Source organism: Geospiza fortis, unplaced genomic scaffold, assembly GCF_000277835.1.
Source record: "Geospiza fortis unplaced genomic scaffold, GeoFor_1.0 scaffold40, whole genome shotgun sequence".
Taxonomy (NCBI): domain Eukaryota; kingdom Metazoa; phylum Chordata; class Aves; order Passeriformes; family Thraupidae; genus Geospiza; species Geospiza fortis.
Genome location: NW_005054297.1, coordinates 4,795,485 through 4,816,042, shown reverse-complemented (window position 1 = coordinate 4,816,042; position 20,558 = coordinate 4,795,485). Strand labels below are relative to the sequence as shown.

Below are 20,558 nucleotides of genomic sequence, written 5' to 3'. Positions count from 1 at the left end.
AAGGACACTTGAAGGGCTTGGTTTTTATTATTTAAGTGCTACTTTCCTTTGGGGGTCAAACAAAACCAAAAAACTACCCAAGCAATCTTGTAATAAAGTGATGAGCATGCAAACAAACCGGGCTTTTAAATCAATGCTGGGTAACCTTGGACAGAAGGAAGCAAGTGTTCCTGTAATTAAGAAATATTGGACGCTTATTTAACATTAATTATAAAAAATAGGCATAATTGCTTAGTGATTTTTTCAGGGAGAGCAGTGCAGAAAAAACTGTGAATTTGGAGAAGGATACGGCCTTAGAACAAAAAACCTTTTTAATTCTGATTTCTTAATGTAGTTAGGAATTCTGTAATAAGGCTTTGGAATAGATTGAGAGGCAAAGGCATGATGCATCAACAAGAAATAACATAGAACTGTATGATACATATGTTTCAATTATGTAATTTCTGTGGATGGAATTTAGAGAAAATATATGATCCTCTTCAACATAGCCAAAGTGTATTTTAGCACTATGAGTACTTTCTCATAGTTCTCTTCAACAATGAGAAAATGACCCACTTTTTAAACTGACTTATATTGGTGGCAAATAAAAAGATGGCTATAAACTGCCAGCCATGTGAACTTGGGTGCTCCAGTTATACTTTCCTGTTAGCAAACAAAAAACAAGCAGTCTTTTTACCCTGAATAAAAAGAAATGCAGCTCAATGCCCCTTTCTGTTACAAGTTTGATTTAGAAATTCTGTACTGAAACCTTCTAACATTGTCATTATATGACAATCTAAAATAAGTGCAAAAGTCAACAAATACATTCAGTTTACAATACAAGCAGTAGCTGAGAAAGTTTTATGAAACATCTCTAAATAAAAACGTGTGTTGCTTTTTTTTTCCTGTTAGCTTTTTCATTAATAGGATGCAGAATATCTGGCAGACAATTTGTGCATGTTTCTGGAAACCATTGCTTTAATACTCAGGTTACTGAGGGATGGAGCTATTTTAGGAGTCATCTTGTAAAACTGAATTGTCTTCTGGAATCAGAAGACAAAATGCTTCTACTGTTTGTATATAGAACAATATAAAACATTTATGAGTTATCCATGATGCATAGTTCAGTTGGCTCAGCAAGTAGTATGCTATGGTACTGTACAGTACAATCATAACTGTGCAACAGCTTTATTCATACTTCGTTTAAAATATATTCTGTAAGGTAAAGTGCAAGAAAGAACTTGGACTTACCTCGACTTCCATAGCCTTCATTCTTTTCAGTGCAAATTAAGAAGAGTCTCTTCTTTCCAAGAGTTACCTTAAGTTTTAATTCTTAAGACTGGCTTTGTTGGATTATTAAACTGACATAGATTAGAAGAGCATTACTTGAAATGTCAGAGAGTAGCTAGGGGAGAACTAGGTTTCTTGATATGAAACATGCAGATATTTATACTGACAGAATAGCTGAGGCTTGCTGTTTTATCAGATTTTTCAGAGCTACCAGTTCTGTTATAGTGGCTGTATTTTACCAGTCACATTTACTTAAACTGCTGTGAGGTGTGTCACACTTTGAGAACAGACTGTATAGCTCTTAGCTTTTACTTGAATGTTTAATTGAAGTAGGGTTTCATTTCTCAGATACAGCGTAGTTAGGTACAGTTATCTTGTATGTTCATTACATGCTGCAGTTAAAGGCTGTGCAGTCCTCCTGACATCATGAAATGTTTTACACTTCAGGTTTTTCTAGGAAGATGGTTTTTCTAGTTGCAGGGTGGGATTTTTGAAGTGTCTAATATTTAGTGGTATGGTATTTCAGTAAAACAGCAGTGATTGTGTTTATGTTATATTGGTGAGGGGGGGAAAATCCCTGCTTTTCTTCTGTCCTGACCACGTGCTTCCTGGATAGAAAATTTTTTCAAGTTACCTAGTGCAGGAAATCAACTGAATAAACCAAGAGCTGTTACCATTTATAAAAGTTTATGGATTTTTTTTTTCTGGTTCATCTGATTGATGAATTGGTTAGTTGCTATTTCATTTACTTGTTCTAATTTTGATTCATGTTTTCTAATGTTGCAGATCATGAGTCGGTTCAGTGGTGTTACGACAACTTCATTAACTACAGGTCCCTGATGTCTGCAGACAATGTACGCCAGCAGCTGTCACGAATCATGGATAGATTTAATTTGCCTCGTAGAAGCACAGATTTTACCAGTCGAGACTACTACATCAACATAAGGAAGGCGTTAGTTACTGGGTATTTCATGCAGGTATGTGTGCATTCTCATAGGGAAAGTTGTTCAGTGTTTATGTGGCTCATAATATTAGTATTGTTGTTATAGTTTGCTAAAGCTTAATAAATGTTACTTAAATTACATGTGGCTAACTGTATTACCATGTAGTCTTTGTCAAGTTGCTTGGTGATGACTCAAGTAGCACATTCTTTAGTCAAATGGAAAAAAAGTTGAGGGCAGTCTTATCAGTGTATCAAAATCTCCTTTCTGCTATGAGCATTCATGCCTACATAAAACATTTCGAAGTAACTGCAGAATATGTAGTTCTAAAGTTATTTGTAATCTGATACCAAAAAGGGGAAGTATAGTGATATGTAAATATGAAAAAAACACGGTACTTACAGAAAGACAGTATTTTCGTTTGTATATTTTTCCATATTTATATTTCAATTTTCAATTACATGGGTCAGATACTGGAGCACTTCTGTAATCTTAAGATGTATACTGTTTGAAGTGCATTTGCCAGTTGAGCCAGGATGCTATGGAAGCCAGTCTCCACTGCTGCCACCTGCGTGCTTTGCATTTCAGGTTAAGCATGCCCCAAGCTAGAATGCAGACTGCTTGGGGTTTTGTCTATTTTTTGTTTGGTTTTGGGTTTTTTTGGGGTTTTTTTCCCCCCTTAGTCCCATCCTGCTGTGTTTTTTCCCTCAACGTTCATCGCTTAAGACTGCTAGAGTCTCTTTGCTGGCTCTTGCAGTTACAAACTGTGGATCTCCATGCTCATTGATTTTGGACTGTTGTGATAATGCTTTTCATAGCAAAAAAGCATTTGTCACGTCTCTGCAACATCTCTGCTAGAGCCTAAAACCTCACTTTTGGAGAGTACAATCTTGTTATCTTTAGGAGGCTGACCAGTGCGCATTGCATTTCCTGATTTTTCCCTTGGACTGCACTCTGGTGGTGTTCAAACACAGACACTTGCCAGCTGGTCAGTGCTGTGCAGGTGGAGATGGCATGGGCCTGACAAGCACTGCACTTACACACCCCAGCTGGGGCGCAGACTTGGGCACCCTGTCCTTAAACCGCCCCTGCCAAGTGTTGTCTCTAGGGCTCAGCCAGCCAGTCTGCAGCAAAAACATGTTCTGGGTTTTCAGAATACAGAGATCCCAATGTCAGCAACTGCATTTCACTGTAATGCAAATGTCAGATTAAGGCTGCTTTTAAATACTTAAATGGTTCTAAAGCCTTACTTGCTGTAACCTTTCAGGCAAGTAGGCTGTAACTGTGTTCAGTCCTTGAATTTGGGACATGTTTTCTGCATATTTCTTGGCAAATGCTTCAGAACACATTCCCACCTACCCCTTTAATTCTGTAAATGTTTTGAAAAACAAAGAACAGTTCTGCCCAGCATTCCATTTTGGGCCCCAGGCAGGACTGAGTGCCACAGCCGCACTTTTGTTTGGCACTATACCCCATGCCTTCTTTCTCTTAGTTGGACCTGTGGAGAGGCCATGTACTTGGAAGTTGGTGTGCTCTCAGTTTGTTTTATGTTACTCGGAGCAAAACTCTTCCTCTAATTGGTGTTTTCTTATTAGAGAACACCTGTTCCCATGCATGGGGAGCTGCACCAGTGTTGGTGCAAGTAGATTTTTGGTCTCTGTGTCATAGGAGTTAAAGATCTGACTTAGTATTTTTGCTGTGAGTACAGTAGTAAATAGGCTCATGCAGGTGAAAATTAAAGCTTGTCCAGAAGTCTCCTTGGGCTTCCATGGTCAGTAGGTTCATTACTGCCTCCCTCACACAAAGTGCCTAGTAGAATTTTTGGGGTGTATCAGGATATATCAGCTATAACTATATCCTCTTGACCTCTTTGGAGTAGAAGCCATTTCAGCTGTTACTCTTCTGCTTCAAAGTGTTTGTCTATTTTAGTTTGAGTTTCTTCAATTCTTTAAACCTCTGTGATAGTGTGGTATGTATTTGACCTTGGCTCTGAACTTTTTATGATGAATTCCATGTTGCTTTAAGAAACCTTCAGTAGAAAAATTTTAAATACTCAGATGTTACTTACCAGCAGCTGAAGTACTTACAGTACTTACAGTACACCCTCTCCATGCTAATATTCAGGCTGTAGCATTTGGGGGCTCTTGTTCAGAAAACCTTAGTAATGAAATGCGTACATCATCCTTTGTCCTCTTAGTAGAGAACATGTGTGGAATTCCAAGTGTGGGCACTTGTGAAATGTGTGCATGTACTCTGGATAGCTTCTGCATGTAAAGTACTGAGGTGTATGGACAACACATGGCAGAAGTTGATTCTTCCAACTTTCTAAATTTAAAAAGGCAGTGTGAAATGGAAAAAGCAATAGTAGCCATTGTCTTGAAATACTTCTTGTTTGCTGGATGGTTTAGACTTTGGTAATTGCCTACTGTCCTAAAACCAGTTATAAAAATTCACTGCAGAATTTACTGTACTAATCAAGATATGTAGTTTATGTCAGACAGTATAGGTTTGTACTGACTATTGTAATAGTACTGGTTATGTAATCAGTGCTAAGTACTGTATACCTGCCTTCAGTTGTGTGTCAGAGACAGATAAATATGGAATTTCTGCTGGTGATGAATCATCTCTTTACCCTTCATATTTAAATGCAAATTTGAATTCCAGTAAATCTACCATAGACAAGCAAAGTGAATAGTAAAATAATTTAAAACTGTCAACAGTTCTGTGTATAGTAAAACTTATGGAAAGATAGATATTGACAAGTTAAATGTCTTTTAAAATTTTTGTGCTGTGTCTCAGATTTCTTCTAGTTCTTATAATGCAAAACTTTTAAAAATAACTTTCTGTATCACATATCAGAATATGCAAAGGATATGTAAAATACAGCAAGGGTGGTCTTTGCAAAAAGAGAAGCGCTGATTTCTCAATTACTTTGTTCCAAACATAGTCTGTCTTACAAAGGGAGAGGAATTGGCATATTGTACTGTGTAATATATTTGTAATTTAGTAATAAATTTACGGAACTAGGTATAGATTATTTCTCCTACTTCTGTTAAGTAACTAAGCAGACTTTATGGAAAAATCTAAGTAGGATAAATACTGTAGCTTAGTGTTAGGTGGGGATCAAAGTAAGTCAAAAGACTAGATAACCCCTTAATGGAGGCTTATCTCTGATACCTGTTCAAAACTAAGCTTAGAATCTTTAAAGTGTTAATAGTAGCTGAAGTAACTGTGGTTAAAACTAAGCAAAAAATAGTAACACCACAGGAAGTAAGATAAGGAAACGAATTGGAAAAGGCAAGCAAATTACTTCAGGATGGGTCATCTTCCTCTTAGTGATTTTGTTTTTTATCAGTTGTCAAAAGCAACCTAGGTTTTTATCATTGTATTTTCAATCTAGTATTGAAGACAGAACAAGAACTGATAGTTGATAGTTTAAATCAGAATTTAAAGGTGGAAGCAAGTCCTATGTTCTCAAATAAAAGAATGGGTTGGGTTGGAAGGGGCTACAGTTGGATTATCTGGTCTAGCCTCCCTGCTCAAACAGTCTCATCCTAGAGAACATGGCACAGGATTGTGGTCAGACAGATCTGGAATGTCTCCCATGAGAGAAACCACAAACTCTCTGGGCAGTCTCTTTCAGTGCTCTGCTACTGCTGAGTAAAGAAGTTCTTCCTTGTGTTCAAATGGAACTTAAATTCATTTCTGTTTGTTTCTTCTTGTCCTCTTGCTTGGCACCACAGAAGAGAGCCTGGCTCCTTCCTCCTGCCACCCTCTCTTCAGATACTGATTAGGTACTGATGGGGTCCCTCTTCTCAAGGCTGAACAGGCCCAGCTTCCTCAGCCTTTCCTTGTAACAGAGATGCTCCAGTCCTTTCATCTTTATAGCACTTCTGTGGACCTGCTCCTGGAGCTCCATGTCTCTCTTGTACTGAGGAGCCCAGAACTGGACATAGCATTCCAGATAAGCTTCACTAGGGCTGAGTAGAGGGGCAGGATCACCTCCCTCATGCTGCAGGCAGTGCTCTTCCTGATGCACCCCAGGATACCATTGGCCCTCTTGGCTAGAAAGGTATACAGATCAAGCTTGGAATCTTTCTTGGGAGATGTGACATAGTCAAATACAGGCTATATATATCATGGTCACTACAGAGGATAATGACCAATACTGTACAGGAAGTTAGATGTCAGATGATTTGCCTTCTAATTAAAATCTCATTCCTGATGCTACTCAGTCTTTGGTGCTTATTTCTTATATGAAATTATGTATATTTTGAAGTCTTTACATAATCAGGCTCCTACAATAATAGAATGGTAATTTAATAAACTTACGACACAAAGGTGGTCAGTGGTGCATTTAATAGTATTCATTTTGCTCTTTAGGAATGCAGAAGAGTGGTGTAAAACTTTTTAATAGATTCAGAAACACTCTTGCATGTGCTCCAAGCAGAAATTTTGGAAATCCAGGCAACTGCCAAGGTTCCTTTGGTGCATGCTAGCATTGGTTTGTCAGAAAGAATAAAGACCAATCATTTCTCTAAACAGTCTGTCAAGACTATCGCATCACAATGTATAGCCTTAAATCTGAAAGGGCTAGGGTACTGTTCCTGCTTTTGACCTTCCAAGTGCATTTGGATTTAGTGTTAGTGTTTGATTGAAGACCCCTGACTTTGCCCTCTAGATTCCATGACATGATAGCTAATAAATTAGCACAAGCATACTTAAAATTTCAGAGGAGGGTGTGTAATTCTTAACAAAATTGTGGTGAGAATTTGAAGTGAAACATTTTTTCTTCTTGTGGCATGTGCCCTTGTTTGGGTTTGTCACGTTCATAGAAATACTATAATTGTCTCTAAAACATCAGCCATGTTTTAGAGAGCTTTTCAAAGTAATCTGTTGCAGAGATACATGGGCTGGCTTGGCACTTGCCCATTCTTTTAGTCATGTCCAATTAGCCTGATTCTTTGGGATCTCAGGGTTCAGGTATGTTCTGTAGTATCTTGCTTGCTACCACTGCTCATCAAAAATGCACCCATTTCCTCAACATACTCTGTATAATCCTGTGGTTTCTGTGGAAGCTTATGCTCTTTATACTCTGACAAACATCACAGAATGGTTGAGGTGAAAAGGCCCTCTGGAGGACACCTGGTCTATCCACCCCTGTACTTAAGGCACTGGTTATGCTTGCAAGCCAGGCTTTCAGAGGAGCGATAGAAGCTGCCTTCCATTTGTCCTTGTTCACTTTCTTATGTCAGCCTTGGTGCCTGCCTGAGCCCATTCTAAATTCTTTCAGCTCAGTGACCTGGCAGGCCACTCACAAAGTGGAAGCAAGAATGGGCTCGGTCATCTGTGCTGGAACAGTGCAGGCCAGGAATGAGCAGGAAAATGCAGCAGCTGGCAGATCCCCGTGACTTGCTCTGGAGCTATAGCTTCACTGTGTATTTCCCCACAGAGTTGCCATCACTGACCCTGAAATTCTTTACCAAGGTGTGTGCCAGCAAGCACACTCTGTAGAAACAGCTAAAGAGGATAAATACTGCAGCTCACTGTTACCTCAGGATTGATGCCAGTCACAATAGTATATAACCACCTAAAGGTGGCTTGTCCCTGATATCAATGGTCTGAGGAAACATTTTCTTTGTAATTGGGGTTATTTAAATTCTTGTCCTTCCCTGGAAATTAAGAGCTAATTAAGAGACACATTTCTGTAGCATTTATTTTTCTTTGAGTATGCTTCAGAATTATGCAAAGTCAATAAGAAACATAACTCTACCATTACAAATGACATGTAAAAGAAAATTGTATTTGGGAAAGTTAGAGTATAAGACTTTACTGTTTTAATACATATGGGTGAGACTGAGATGCTAAAGGTAAATTGTATTGAATTTAACAGCACACTTTTCTAGAATAAAACCTAAATAATGCATTGTTCTGTCCTTTTCTAGAAAGAACTAGAACAGGTAAAATAGATACTTCTGTATGCATGTGTACTTCTGATCTGAAAAATGAAATTGATTTTTAAACAAAACTTCCTTTGAAAAAAATTGTAATCCTACAGCAAGGTGTGCTGTGTTTGTGCTAGGCCTGTGACACATGAGTGTCTAATCTAGTCTGGTTTGCACCTATACTGCTATTTAATGTTACAGATGTTATATTGAGCTAAATAAAATTAGGCCTAAATCATTACAGTGTGCTGTTAATCTCCATTTAAAGGAATGTCTTCTGGTTTCCCAGACTTGAAATAAACTGTTATCTCTCAAATCTTGTGTGACAAAATTTGCAAACTATTGAAATATCTTGTTCTACTCCTAAAACATGTTCTGGATATTAATGTCATAACATTTTAAAGAGAAGTACACTCAAAGTAAGTAATTTCTTAGTAAAGAGATATTCTGGTTTAAAACTTGAGGTAGCTATTGTTTTAGAAGGCCTGGGGTTTTAATCTAATAGGTGGAATTTGCTCTTGACTTGGAAAAAAAAAAAGGTGAAATATACCTAGGAATTCAAGAAAACAAGGAAGTATATAGTCTATATTAAAGGAAAACAGCTAATGATCTTATTATGAATACAAATTTTTGCTGTCTTTCAGCCATTGCCCAACCTATTTAATCTTTTCACTCCGTGTGTGTGTGTGTATATACATAATGAGAGGAGGTTATTTTCAACTACTGGTATCAAAGAGTTAATTTTAGTTACTTGTTCTGTTAGATTAGCTGTTGGTACAGAGGATATCATTCAAAGGATAACTGTCTGCTTTACCAAATCTTAATGAGCTGGGTATCGGAGCATCTTGGCAAGGCAGGCATTATTCCCTTTCATAGAGCAAGAAGCTTAGTCAGAGGGAGGTTAATTGATTTTCACCAAGGTCACAGCACAAATGTGTCGCTGAACCTACATTTTTCAGCTCTGAAGCTCATGCTGTAGTGAGACCTCTCTCATAAAAGGATAATGTTGTGGCTTGCTGGCCCTACAGTGGCTACTGCAAATGAAATGCTTGAAGCAGATGTCTGTAGTAGACCACAGTTGACTTAGTGTGATGTTGCAAACCTGTCCAGTATATATTCCCTTCCTTTGTGTTTGCATTGCTGCTGTTGCAATAATGATTATTCTCTTTGGGTGATAATTATTTTTGTATGTTGCTTGAATTGTGTATTAGAATATACACATACCATGGTAGTTAGCAAAAACATCTGGCATCTTGATTGTGTCTATAAAAAACCTTGAATACTTGAAGTGGTCAAGTAACGTGCCAAATTTAGATAAGGTTTGAAAGTTGGGTTGGTTTGTTTTGTATAAAACACTTAACAATCAGCTTGAAATTGCTTCATTTAAAAATTGCCTGTGCTAATGGAAAAATGTCTTTTTATTTAGGTGGCACATTTGGAGCGAACAGGGCATTATTTAACAGTGAAAGATAACCAGGTGGTGCAGTTGCATCCCTCCACTGTTCTTGATCACAAACCAGAATGGGTGCTGTATAATGAGTTTGTCCTTACAACGAAGAATTACATCCGGACATGTACAGACATCAAGCCAGAATGGTAAGCCAAAGTATTGCAACAGTCATGATCTACTGTAGAGTTCTTGGGGTGTTTTTTTTTTTCCTTTTTTTAAGTCAAGTTAATTCTTTTCACTTTTCCTGAAGCTAGTTTTACAGAAATGGTTTGAGGAACGGCAGTGGTATGGACTGAGGTCTTGTAGATGACTGAAGGTTTTCTTTATGGGTACTTGTGCCTTTTCATGGGTTTTGTGTTAGACCTCGGATGCCTGGACTCTGTGTACAGTGCACAGCTTGACTTAGAACTAGTTACTTCAGTAAGCCTGGAGCTGCTTGGAGTTTGAGTTTTGTGGGTATGTCCTAGTACCCACTTGCATACCTGAGTTAGCTAGGAGATAGCTCAGTATCAGTGCTTCTGTTCTCAAGATCTAAGACTTCTGTCTGATTTTTTCAGAAGGCTCTGAACAGTATTTCGTGCTTGCTTAAAATTCTAAGGAAAGAGATGATAATAGTGGTACAGCCTCCCATGTTATGATACTTACTCATCAGCTAAATATATCAAGGAAATCAGAAGCCTGAATCTCTGCACACAAGCAGAGATCTGAAGCATCTTGCCTGTCTTTAAGGTTGTACTTTATTTACCAGGTTGTAGTAAGCAGGTTGTGCAGGAAGAGTTTAAAGATTCATAAGCTGGAAAACACAGCATACGTATTTTTATTGTCTGTAGTATCTTAATGGAAAATGTGTTTGAATCCCTGCTTAGAAATCTTGGTTCAACAAACACTAACCTAAAGCAGGATCCTATGGCCTTGGTTGTACTTCTGAGTTTAAAACAGCTAAGGCTGAGCTGTACTCTTGACACAAGTGGTTGTTTGTGTAGACTTCTGTGGCTGATGGACTCTGACATTAAGCAGAGGCTCTGACTGTGTGGGTTGCCATGGTAGGTACTGAAGCAGCAGCAAAAGTCTGTAAGATGCACATGGCCAGACAGAAGCATCTCGTGAGACTCATGTGCGTGCTTTTTGCTTTGAACTTGGACACTTACTCAGGATGGCACTGCCATTTTAAATGTGTGCATCTGTGTAAATTTCAGTTAATCTTAGAATTGCAGAATGAGCTGAAAATAATGGATAACTTTTGTTTCTTTCAGTTGTAGAATTTCTGTAAAATGCATTTTAAAGTTTGAGTATCAGTAACAAGCTTCTCCTTTTTTGACAGGCTGGTGAAAATTGCCCCTCAATATTATGACATGAGCAATTTTCCACAGTGTGAAGCAAAGAGACAGTTGGATCGCATCATTGCCAAACTTCAGTCCAAGGAATACTCACAGTACTGAATTTATGCTTTGAACTGAAGTTATTCAGAGGACAGCTTTAAGAGATGAAAGGATTCAAAGTTCAAGTTGTGCTCTTCACTTTGGTTCAATAATGGCCTTTATTTGAAAGCTTTTTAATTTTTCTTTACAGTAAATATTCCATTCTGATTTCATAAATTAAACATTTATGCCTCCCTTTTGTGTTGACACTGTAGCTCATACTGGAAAAGCTAATCAATGTTTTGCAGTTTATTGAAAGTAGTTCTATATATAACAATGTTATAAGCATTTCTTTAGAAATGGTTGAAAATGCTTCTAAAAATGTGATTATCGACCATGGTATGCATGATCGTTGTAATTGTTGACATTCCTTTTAGAAGTTGTGAAATGTTACAACTTGTGCTTCTGTAGACACAATCTTTGGCTTCAGTACAAGGGTACTGACTTCAATAAAGTCTATTTATACTAATTTTGTGCCACAGTATGTCAGTATTTCTATTGTTTTGATTGTAATATGAGAAGCCCATTTAGTCTCCCATTAAACTGCTGTTTGATTGACATGGCAGTAGTTTAATATTTTAATACTAAAAGTACAGATGTTTAAACAGCACAATGATGATATAATATGATGCATACAATGTTCATCCCTTGCAAACTTGTTAAAATTATTTAGGAAAACTCAGAATGCATGCAGATGTGTTAGGAGAATGCTTTCTTCCAACATAGCCCTAAATATTTCTCAGACAGAACTGTAGTAGCGTGTCCTATGAAGTGAAGTGTGTGTGGCCAGGTAGAAATTGCTCTGCTGGGCAGTGTTCAGGTACTGTTTAGGATCAACACAAGCAATAGCATAAGTGACACTGTAGATCAAATCACACTGCACCATTGTAATTTTGTAGTGATTTTTTGTGAAATATGATTTGACAGCATAATCCCATGAGGAATTTATAGTAAAATTTGATCACAGGGCTGGAGCACCTCTCTTAGGAGGACAGGCTGAGAAACTTGTTATTGTTCAGCATGGAGAAAAGAAGGAGGTGACCTTATTATGACCTTTAAAATACCTCCAGAGGTTTTAGAAGAATGAGTGAGGATTTTTACCAGGGCCTGTGGTAAAAACTTCCACCAGGGACAGGGCAAGAGCAAGGGTTTTACTCTGGTTGAGGGTAGATTGAGATTGGACATAAGGAAGAAATTTGTCACTGTGAAGGTGGTGAGGCACTGCAACAGATTGTCCAGGGAAGTTGTGGGTGCTCAGTCCCTAGAGAGTTCCAGATCAAGTGGGATGGGGCTTTGAGCAGCCTGCTCTAGTGGAAGGTGTCCTTGCCCATGGCAGGAGGGTTGGAACTAGATGATCTTTAAGGTCTGGTTGAGCCATTCTGTGGTTTAATGTATTTGATCAGATTTCTGTTTTTCCCTCCCCCTGGAATACACTGAGCTTTGGTCCTTCTGGCAAAGAGCAGCTGGATCAGCTCTTGCTGAAACTGGTTCCCTTAGGAAGAGAGCTGTGCCGCTGTAAGGCTGAAGCAAAAATAGGTTACATTTGCAGAGCTGATAACTAACCTCAGACTAATTTTAAACACTGATGTTTGGGGTATCCTGTCCTATTTAAATCAGTAGTGGGCTATAAAATTACTTTGAATACTTGGAGGATTTTCTTCCAGTTCCAGCTTTTAATTGCCATTTATATGATGGTGAGAAGTTTTGAAAACTTTGCTAGGACCTAAAATAGTAATAGTGAAGATAAAGATGTCAGAAGATTAAAATTTGAGTGGATTTATAATATGCAGTGGGACTTGGGAGTCTGTCTTGGGTTTGCTAAGTGAGAGGGAATGTTAGATGAGTCTGGACTTTGTTACCCTACCAAACCATTTTTAGTAGGAAGGAAGGAAAGAGCTTCACTCTGCATAAAATTTCAAATTGGATTGTGTTTTCTGACTGCAGTTAGAAGAGGTTTTATGTAAAACAGGGATTCTGAACTCCTTAAGCAGCTTTTCAAACTAATATTCCTGAACGTGCAAATGTTGGTTTTGCAAATTGCTGCTCTAGTAGGATGGCTTGGGCTGGATATGTGGGGTTTCCTGATGACTTGCTTATCCTCTGTGTGATGAGCAGAGGGGGCTGCTTTGTGCAGTGCTGAAAACTGGCTGCTCCCCAGGTAAGAATTGCTCTAGTGTTTGTGTGCAGCCTTCAGCTGAATGGTGTAGAACCACCTTCTGCATGACTTTGCCTAGGTCTGGCAAGGGCCACAGACAGTTCTCTGCTTGAAACGCCTCAGGGACCCCAGAACCAGCTGGCATCAGCTGCTGTAGCTTAGGTCCTTGGGGATGGGGGAGCAGATGGCTATGGCTGTGAGTGGAACTTGACACAGGAAAGACTTTGGCTTGTTTTTGGTGGTTTTCCTTAAATTGTCATACCCACAAGCTCAGCTTGGGCTGTGACAGCTGACCAGGGCTCTTTTGCTACTAGGAATGCAAATACTACTGGCCAACTCATGTCCTCTGACAGCTTTGCAACTCTGCCACCTTCCAATTAAGCTGGTGACACCTGGGCTTAATTGGAAGGCTGGTGGTGTCCCAGCTGTCACTGGGGACACAGCAGGCCGGGTGCCCCCACCCCTCCTGCAAACAACAGGAAACAGCTTTCCTGCTGGGATGCTGATGGAATCTGGGGGATAGTGCTTCAGGAAGACATGGAAGCCTTGACACCTGGGGAACCTATTGCATTTGATACTTGTGTATTCCTGAAAAACACACCCCTGTATTGAAGAACTCACAAAGCACTTGTAATACTTGAGTTTAGGGCTAAAGCATTTTCTTAGAGGGGACTGTGTGTGCTGTGTATGGAGTCTTTTGCTAAGAATTGAGTAGTGGAGAATAGCCCTAGGGTTGGATTGGCTTTGTGCAGTCTGTTCTCTGTCCAGTACTGATCTCAGCTGAGGCCATTCAGGGGTTCAGGGCAGAAACATAGACTCACTTAAATCACTGTGGATATCTTAGAGTTACTGCAAATCTCACTTTTGATGTAATTTTAGAGCCATATAGCAGTGGGAGGGGAGCCAGATGTCTAAGGAGTCACTACCTATCTCTGAAGGAGTAATGACAGGGACAGCAGGGCTTCTTGAAGTAAGATGTTTCCTGACTCCTACAGGGAAACTATCAGGAGCAACCTCCTTAGCTACTGCTGTCTCAGGGGTACAGCAGATGCATGCTGAGGAACTTGGGTTTGAGAGTAGCTCTGGGTTTTTTTAAAGTTCAGTGTTGAAAGACAAAACCTTGTTCTCTTTTTTCTGATGGGAAAAATGTCAAAAAAGGTTGCCCAGAGAAACAAAAGGAGACCAAGAAGGAGGCATAGAAATTAGACTGCTTTATCTATAAGTGTAGGGAGGTTACTGCCTCCCTTTTAAACGTTAAAAATACTCAGAGCTCTGCCCATTGTCAGAGCTCTAGCTGCTTATACTTACTTACACAGCATGCAGTCAGTAAATAAGGGGAAAAGTTGGAAATTAAGAGTTTGCTGGTGTCAAATAGAAATTCAGCTTCTGTTCTGTGAAAAGCCACATCTGACTGCATGACACTGGGGCTCTTTTTGCTGGTCTGTGGAGCGAGGGTTCCCAAATAAACTACAGAGCTGCCCCCAGCAGCTGCACCATTTGCTGTTCTGCTGTGTTCCCTGCCTTACTGACACCACTCTAGAGTGTTCAGTCTGCTAGTCAAGGGTGTGTACATGTGTTTTGGAGTAGAGATGAACTGCTCCTTAGGATTAACTGGTTATCTGCTTTGGAAGAATCTAAAAGGAAAAGTGATGTCTTGTTTACTTAGAGTGATCTTTTTGTCAGAGACATTCTGATGTTTTTTGAAAATATTTGGTTTGTATATAATAAGCTGTTTATAATGTGGGACTTTTGGAAATGCAGAATATGGATTAGATGACAGGAAAACAGTACTAAGTGAAAGGAGTATATTTTTTGAAAAGACGAAGTCTTCATTCTTAATTGTGCTGCTGTGTAATACCTCAGAGCAGTAAAGGGCTAGTATCAGTGTGAGACAGTAACTGTATTTAGGTTTGTTAGACACAGAGGTAGTTACTAATGGTTAAGTACGTGTGGTTAGGTACATACCTTCATTATGGAGATACAAACACGTGACCAGTTAATACTGTGTTTAGATTAGCACTTAGAAATTTTGTCAGGGAATAGGATAAATGGTGAGTCCATGCTTTGCTGTGTTCTAATGCCATAAAAGCCCCTGAACTCTTACTTTGGGAGAACTGTAGGTACTGCAGTACTAAAGACAGATGCTGACGTTCCTTTGGGGTTTATGGGAATGTCTTCATTCTTTGTACCTCTGCCCACTCACGGAAGGTAGAGAGCAGCTGGCGTGGGCCAGCCTGGGTTGGTACGTTCTGTATCATTTTGGTCAGTTTTGTCTGATCACCACCTCCCTTTTTGGATCAGGGCTTGTGACACAGCATTGGTTTGTGGCATGTAACCTGCATCCTGCACTGCTACATGGTGCATACTGAAAACTGCTCATTATTTGCCATAAGAAATGCAGTTTAAAGCAAAAATGCTGACATTAGCTTTCACCATTTGGTTTCATTTGAAAAGATACCATAGCAGAAGTCAAAAGGCAGAGTTTTCCTACCATCCAGTCCAGCTACAATTATTAATTTGTAATCAGATTGCTCTAGTTCATTGCTGATAATGTATAGCAATAAAAAGCCATAGCACACCATAACAGTAGAAAGCAGAGAGTTATATTGTAAAGTACACAAATTTATTCACTTACTGTAGTTCGTGAAGATTAGACATTTATCTTGGTTTTAGAACAGCTGAGGGTTTTAATAATAAACATATTTTACTATTAGAAGTATAATCTTACTCTGGTAGTTTTTTGACCTTTCAAAATTATTTAACTTACACTGGTAGTTTATTGACCTAAATTTATTTAACCTTATGACTCTGTATGTGACATTAGATTTATGTGAAGCAGAGGGAAAAATGGTCAGCCTAGTTTGTTTTTCTACTAGTACCTCTGACACTGGTAGTTTTGTTTTGGGGTATGTGTGCTTCCTGGAACTGTTCCTAGAATTGAGCATTGGTTCCCAGTAATACAAATGTCTCATATTTTTAAGCTTCAAACAGGCAGCTTTAAAACCAGAATGAAACCATTATGAGAGCATTTGCCCCTCTCTTCTCTTTTCCTTTCACAAATGACAAGCTTGGGCTGCCTCTTAATTGGAACTGATGTGTTTGAGATAAGTGGTTGGCATCAAGGAGATCCAAGCTTCCACTATCAAGGGATTAAACTAAATATGGTAACAGCAGTAAAATAACATTCCTGTAGATAACAAGACTAGTTCTGCTGATTGTAGGTGTTTGATCTTGCAGTTTCAACTCGGATATAGTGGTTTCTCAGGAACACTGAATGTATGTTGGACAGACGATAAAATAATTTTCATTTGTGTACATCAGCTCTGAGTGGTTCTTCCAGCTGTGAAAGCTATGCAGTAGTTTTGTTGTATAGAAAAATAAAACATAGCACAAATTAATGCTGATAATAAATATTTCTTGTGGCTTTAAACATGTGTTATTTTGGGTTGGTCTTATTCCTTTAGCTAAAGTAGGCCTCTTGCCTTCCATTTGAGTTCAGTGTTTATTTTGTGAGCCTATTCCGTTAATGTTCCCAGCCTCATTGCTTCCAGCAGCATAAACAATAAACACTTAGAGCACCAGCCCTTACCTGGCTCCATTAAGTGGAGGGTACTGGTGGATGTATTTCCTGAATGCTTTGTCTATTTAAATATTCAGCTGTGCAGTCAAACCACTTCTTATATTAGTAACCAGTTCTAACCTGAAAAATATCAACCTTTTCAGCTTTATGCAGATGCTAGTATTTGCTATCAAAATTCGTGTACTGCTTTAAAGACTCACAGACTTAATTTGACCTTTCAAACCTTAGGATGGTATCTTTGAGGTTATTTCATTTTGCATGTTGAATAACAAGTAACTGATAAGCCTTTACTGTGACAGGGATAGTACTGTTCTTTTAAAGAAATAAATGCCCTTTGAACCCTTCCTGAAAGGCTTACAAACTGTACAGAAAGGTTTACAGTTTGTGCAGCCGCAGCAGCAGCAGATTCGAAGCAGTATGAGTCACAACAAGTTTGTCTAAGCAGCTGTCCAAGAGGGCATTGACAGCTTTGCTCCAATGTGTTACTGGTTATACAATATAATGGAAGTAAACTCAAATTACCTCTACTTCTACATACTTTAAACACATACTTTGATTAAGAGTAGAAGTCAAATACAAGAATTGGCAAGAATTTAAAATTCCAGTCTTGATGTTCACAATATGTACCCTTTTTGTTCAAAACTAACATTTAATATTCTGTAAATTTATGGACAATGGGCAGTTTCTCCTTGTAAGCAAGCCAGTGTTAAAGTGTTTTTGCTCTCAAGCTCCTTGCTGGACTTGCTGCTATGTAAATCCAAGCACTATTCAAATGTCTGATCTCTACATTCTCAAGTATTGTCAAATACAAAGTTGAACAGTAATGTGGTGGTTCTGACTCTTCTGCAGCCTACAGAAATCCTGCTTATTTTTGGAGAAGGCTTATGGAAGGTAAAGTGAATAGGAAAATCTCACTTTGAGATCTCATTCATAATCACATTTGTTCTTCACAAAATAATTGTCTCTAATGGATATTATTTTTGCAAGTAATGTTTAACCTTCCAAATGTTTGTAGTCTAATGGCTTGATATGAGACTAAAGTTTAAGATCTCTCACTAGGTACAGTGAGGTCTCAGAAATTAATTTGCTTTTATTTTTAGCAAACTAATTTGATCATAAAAACAACTCTATAAATGCTGGGTTTTCTAGACTCAAAGTAGAACTTCCTAAATGAGGAACAAAGTCAACAGTAAATCTTTGTTCTTATTACTTAAAAAACTTCAACATTAAAAAACGTGCTTTAAAAAAACCAGTTTATTCTTTCCCTTGATTTTGGCCAATATGTAAAGAAAAGGACATGGGCTTACAAGCTGCAAAACCATTTCTGGTACAAATGTGTTCCTAGGTTTTCTCCTAACAAGGTTTGTTTTTCTTAATTGGCTCAAATGTGATGTCACTAAAGAAATCGAAACTTAGTGTTCTGTCAAAACCCTTTGAAACATCTATCAATTATTTCTGAGGCTTTGCTGCCTCTTTGTGGTATTTCTTGTGTAAAAATGGAATTCTTTATTGATCAAAGCTTTTCTTGGGTTTGTGCAAAAGACAGTTAAATGCAATTTCCCCAAGTTCTACGTGTGGCTGGGAGTCCGTTTTCCTCCCTTCTCCACATTCCTTCCCACGTGATACAGCATGTAGTGCCGAAGGAGTAGCTAAATATTGTTTGAGTCTGTAATACAGTTTGTGATGGGAAGGTGCTACTGCTGTATCAATGAACTTTGAATAATGTGCTGAATTAGGTGTAGCCTCCTGCCTTTTTCATTATCTGAGCGATGAGGAGATCTCACACTTTTCACTACATTCATCCTTAGACAACATCTTTACTGTGACCAATCAAATAATGCTGAGTCCACTCCTTTTTCATCACTCAGTACTTTGCTAATGAGCCAAATGTGCCCAGAAGTTGGCAGAATAGCTAGGGGGTGGTTCTCAGATGTAAAGATACACTACAGGCAGGGACCCATGACAAGCTAACCATCTTGATTCCTGCTAATTTGGGTTATTCTAGGGTTCTCCCCCCAGCTCTGATTAGTTACTTCATAACTATAATCATGCAAACATAATCACAGGAATGTTATTTTGGGGAAATTATAATCTGATAGGGCTTTAGCAATTTATTTACATTGTTAATTGGTGATGAGGCTATAAAAGTTATGAACTACCTCATAAGTTCATGCCTGCTGACATTTGAATGGCATGTATTCACTGGTTGTTATTTATAATTTTGGGGGTATTGAACTGATGGAGATTACTCATGTTGAAAAGCTGCTGGAAGGCCTGAACTAGGAATTAAATTATCATAGTGGCTTCATTTTGTTAACAGTCTCATTGAAAATATCTTGCTTGCAGGACAATCAAACTCATCAGTGCTCTGCTCTTCCACTTCAGTAGACAAAGTTTTAATCAGTGGCACACTTGATCTTGCAAAATTCAGGGAAAATAATTTCCTGCATTTTTGAGATGAGCAAAATTCATGTAATCTAGCTTTAAAACTCCTGTCACTTTTTTTTTTTTTTTTTGAATAATCAGCTTTACTTCATTCAATTGCCTTTTTCATGTAACTTCAATTATCATGATGACCCAATGCTTAGATGGAATTAGCTCATGGATGAAGAGCAAGCAACTGAATCTGAACTCAGGTGAAGCAAATAATAGAGTGATGGTGAGATCAAAACATTTTTGAGAGATGCACTGTTTTCTTGGCAGTGGAGTATTTTCAATTGGTCTTTGCATTTAGATGGCTTTAGAGAACCTTGTTACTCATTTCCGATGGTGTCATGTAGTAGCACTGAAAAAAAAGTAGCTTTTCACTGTCCTTTTTTTTCCTTGGAGCTGCTATCCTATCTTAGCAGTCGTCTAGCTTCAATTATTTTTTTAGCTTTTGGATGAAGCACAACAGCTTATGCAATCTTCACCATCTAGCAAACTTTAAAAAATGAGTTGCATTCCAGGCTTTGATTTTCTTCTTCGAAAGTTGAGGCCTGAACTCAGCTCTGGGATTGGAGACAGTGCCAGTGACTTCTTTGGTGTAACTGAACTTTCTGAAATAAGGGTATCACCTGTTTTGCACAGTAACCACAAGTATTTTTTTACTGGTATTGTGTAGCTGAAGTTTGGGAGTGGTGTCCTGGGATACTTTAGAAAAGCTGTATTTTGAATAATCTTGAGCTGTTATCCTAATATTGGAAACTCTGCACCCAGGGCTCTTGTGGCTGAGGCTGCTGAATCCAATGTGCAGAAGCTGTTCTGGGAACTCCAGGTCTCTCAGGTAGCTTGGAACAGGGCTATGTTAAGGTGAAAAAAGCTATTTGGATTTTACCTAGGATGCAGTAAAAAGCTAGTGGAAAACAAGAGCGCTGAAAAAATGTTTTAGAGGTGACCACAGTTGCTGTGTTCTCATCCACTTGTAGTTTGATTCTCAGTTATGTCTAATCTTACATTTTTGTATTACAGACACAAGTTATCTTTAAAGTTAAATAGACACCTAAACACACTGAAATCTCCACTTATTTCTGCTTCAAGTAGGCTTTTACTCCTCTGGGGCTAATTGCTTGTATAAACATTGTCTAACAATGTTGCTTGACTTTTCCAAGGGTCTGGTACTTACACTGTTGATCTCCTCAAATATTAAAAAGATGTAATGCCTAGCTCAAGAGGTGTTCAAAAAGCCAAATAAAGTGACTTGTTGGAAAGTGCTAAGGAAGCTTTAAGGTATTAGCCTAATAGAAAACCTATCAGTGGACTTCTAAAGCCTTTCCTCTTCAATTTTTATGGACTGTCTTAATTGACTTTTTATGAACATA

General features: G+C 38.5%; 1 protein-coding gene across 1 annotated transcript in view; it reads left to right on the top strand.

Moving 5' to 3' along the window:
• DHX15 (DEAH-box helicase 15) overlaps positions 1–11,492 on the top strand; it is a 47,406-nt gene extending 35,914 nt beyond the window's left edge. Inside the window, exons 13-15 of the mRNA XM_031055479.1 lie at positions 2,056–2,246; positions 9,582–9,751; positions 10,927–11,492. Of these exons, the coding sequence (XP_030911339.1) occupies positions 2,056–2,246; positions 9,582–9,751; positions 10,927–11,044 (479 nt within the window). The 3' untranslated portion in view covers positions 11,045–11,492. The remainder of the gene's footprint in view (positions 1–2,055; positions 2,247–9,581; positions 9,752–10,926) is intronic.
• Positions 11,493–20,558: the final 9,066 nt, after the last annotated feature.